The sequence below is a fragment of the Ostrinia furnacalis genome, unplaced genomic scaffold, assembly GCF_004193835.3.
Source record: "Ostrinia furnacalis isolate ACB-3 unplaced genomic scaffold, ASM419383v2 OfSCF4915, whole genome shotgun sequence".
NCBI lineage: Eukaryota > Metazoa > Arthropoda > Insecta > Lepidoptera > Crambidae > Ostrinia > Ostrinia furnacalis.
Genome location: NW_021135154.1, coordinates 212,251 through 215,572, shown reverse-complemented (window position 1 = coordinate 215,572; position 3,322 = coordinate 212,251). Strand labels below are relative to the sequence as shown.

The 3,322-nt window shown below is 40.5% G+C and overlaps 1 protein-coding gene across 1 annotated transcript; it reads right to left on the bottom strand.

Moving 5' to 3' along the window:
• Window positions 1-336: 336 nt before the first annotated feature.
• Window positions 337-1,026, bottom strand: LOC114360242 (uncharacterized). Its single transcript, XM_028314861.1, has one exon. The coding sequence runs from the start codon at window positions 1,024-1,026 to the stop codon at window positions 337-339; it is 690 nt and encodes a 229-aa protein (XP_028170662.1).
• Window positions 1,027-3,322: the final 2,296 nt, after the last annotated feature.

Here is a 3,322-nt window from a genome sequence, read left to right as displayed (position 1 = left end):
TCCACGCTCCGTAATGGCTAGTACCACCGGGTTCGTTCGTTCGATTCAGCCAAAGCCGAGGCATTCTGTCTGCAAAGAACCCCGCCGCTGAGGCACTGGTCTACAAAGAGTGTTGGAGCTTAGGTTTATAGATTGTAGTATCGTAGGATCTTGAAAATAGGGGCCTTTTCAATAATAAGCCATTCTTCGGTGAACATTGGGGTTTACTTCGGTTTAAAACAATATTATAGGACAGAAAAGAAAGCCTTTCTCGTTGGCGGTAAAAAAAATGGAAGCGACGCTTCGGTTCGCGGTCGTCGCATAGACCAAAATTCTCTCGGCTCCATAGACTTCTTTCTATGGAGCATGCTTGATTATAATAGAGGGCGCTAGCGTCGCCGGTGGTGGCGCTGATGTAGCAGCGCGAACATACTGGGGCCCGTTGAAAGCAGTTGACTGGGTTTCAACTTCATTCGAAGGCGGCAGTGCGACGAGCTTGTTGAGAGCACGGCGGACAATTCCTTTGGCCGTGTTGACATCCACAACTCTGGTGATATTGTCGGGTCCGGGGTAGAGTTTGACAATCCGTCCTAGGCGCCATTTCATAGGTGGGGCGTGGTCTTCTTTGAGTAGGACCAGGTCGCCTTCCTTGGCTTGATGCTGCATTGTCCTCCACTTCGTTCGGACCTGGAGCTCTGATAGGTACTCCGTCCTCCATCTGTCCCAAAATTGCTGCCGGAGTCTCTCTATGATGTGGTAGCGATTGGTAGACTTCAGTTCTTCAGGCGGATGAGATGGCACCGACATGAGTGGACGACCGATGAGGAAGTGGCCAGGAGTGATAGGAGTCAGGTCAAGAGGATCGGAAGATAGAGGTGACAGGGGGCGGGAATTGAGGATTGACTCTATTTGCGCGAAGAGCGTAGTAAGTTCTTCAAATGTTAGTGAACTATTGCCCGCGACCCGTTTTAAATGAAATTTTGACGATTTAACGCCGGCCTCCCATAAACCGCCGAAATTGGGGGAGTATGCCGGTATAAACTTCATGGTTATGCCTTCGCTACTAGTGAAATTGCATACGGGCTGACGACTTGACCGCAACATTCTACTTAGTTCATTGTTTGCCCCAACGAAGTTAGTGCCGTTGTCGCAATGGATCGTATGGGGTTTGCCGCGGCGAGATACAAAACGTCGAAGACATAAAATAAAAGCTTCAGTACTTAGGTCACTGACCACCTCAAGGTGGACAGCCTTGGTTGTAAGACATACAAATATACATAGATAACATTTGGTGATGCGATTGCCACGTCCTTTACGACTGGATATTTGAAATGGCCCGGCAAAATCGGCGCCACAATAATAAAATGGGAATGACACATTAGTGCGGTTGACCGGCAAGTGGCCCATAAGGGGCTGCATAGTCTTGCCGCGCCAACGGATGCAAGTGACGCAGGCCTTCGTGACGCTGCGAGCAAGCGCCCTGCCAGCCAGGGGCCAGAAGGTGTCCCTGATGGAAGCTAGCAGGAGCTGAGGCCCTGCGTGAAAAGACGTAAACGTTCATCAATTAAAATCAATCTAGTTAATCGATATTTATCTAAAATTATAGGATGTTTTTTATCGAACTCGTGATTAAATAATTTTAGCCTTCCTCCTACTCGTAGGACGCCATCTGCGTCGAGGAATGGATTTAGAGGTAAAAGTTTAGACTTATGATGCAATGGTTGGCTCTTTGAAAAAGTATTAATTTCTGTATGAAAAGATTCAAATTGACAGAATTTAATTAACAATGTTTGAGATTTATTTAACTCTTCAACTTATAGTGANAGCATATTTACTCATATAGATCAAATGTACTATGGTTGTGCCGACGGGCCTATGTATGGGTCCATGGAATCTACGGCTAAATAAAAGAGGGAAAAAATGAAGCTGACTTAATTTTTTTTTACATAATCAATCTACAATGTATTCTATTTTAGAGTAATAGTTCCGTATTTTGAAAATAATAACATCAAGTAATTATAATCTTACCTTTTTGAAGACATGTTTTAAATTTTTTTCTCTGCATTTGTTCACTTGCAAATAAAAAGAGAAATGATTCAGTTTACTGCTTTAGTTGACATTATAATCAACAAGTACCTCCTAAAGTTTAAAAAAAATACTTTGGTTTGTATAAATAAAATAAAATAACGACAGTAGATTTTTTTATTTCTTACAACCCATGTATGGGTCGGTAGGTTCATCTGGGTTAAGCTAAAGACTTTTATTTGGGTCTTTCTTGTTTATCTTTTCGCCATGCGGTTGTGATCTCATAATGCCTAATCGATATTCGATCGATTTTCAATCCTCTAGCATAAACCTATCATCGATAGCTTACACATCTCGTAATGCCCAATTCATAATATTTTCAAACAGGGCTTATATTTAAGAGCATCGGACTAACCTGGACTGATTGAATTTAGAAAAGTGTAATTTTCCTCGTGAAATTCCTATTTCAAATGTTTTCTTAAAAGCACTTGGGAATAAACTTCCGAGCAACGAAAGGGAATACTTATTTTAATAAATACACGTGCCAGTTCTCTTAATGTAAAAGACTCGAGTAAATTCATTTAGCAATTAATTTAAAGACTTTTTTCGGTAGAAGCTTAAAAACATTTTTATTAGATACTAGCTTTTGCCCGAAGCTTCGCCCGCGTGAATGTCATAGAAATAATTTATTTACGTCCTTTCAAAAACCGGATTAAAAGTATCCTATGTGTTTGTTTCATCATCATCATGATTTCAGCCATAGGACGTCCACTGCTGAACACAGGCCCAATGATTTCCACATCGCCCGGTTGGTAGCGGCCTGCATCTAACACCTTCCTGCTACCTTTATGAGGTCGTCAGTCCGAAAATCTGTTCAGTAGTTTTTGAATTTATCGCGAATTGATAGACAGAAACGATAAAAGACTTTTTTCTATGTTGTTTTCGTGAGACTATTCGTTGCGCAATGGAAAGATAATTTAGGAGGAAAACACAATGTGTTTACATCACAGGTCAACAAAAAATCAAAATGAAAATGGTGCCGAGATTCTGTTGATAGTTTATTATTAGGTGTGTATTAGTAATAATAAAACGTGTAGTTTTGGATCTACCCTCAGTTTTAAAATTTAGCTTTAATCGGTACTTTGGTTGCACAGTTTTTAGTGTTATCGGTACATTTTTATAAATGCATTTATTTTAATATCATGTCTACATTGCCAAGAAGTTGTCTCAACAATCAAAATGTATTTTTGTTTCATTTGTGGTGTGTACACAGTTAAAAAGTTCCAAAATTCAGGCAGTATTTTATTAAAAGTGCTTA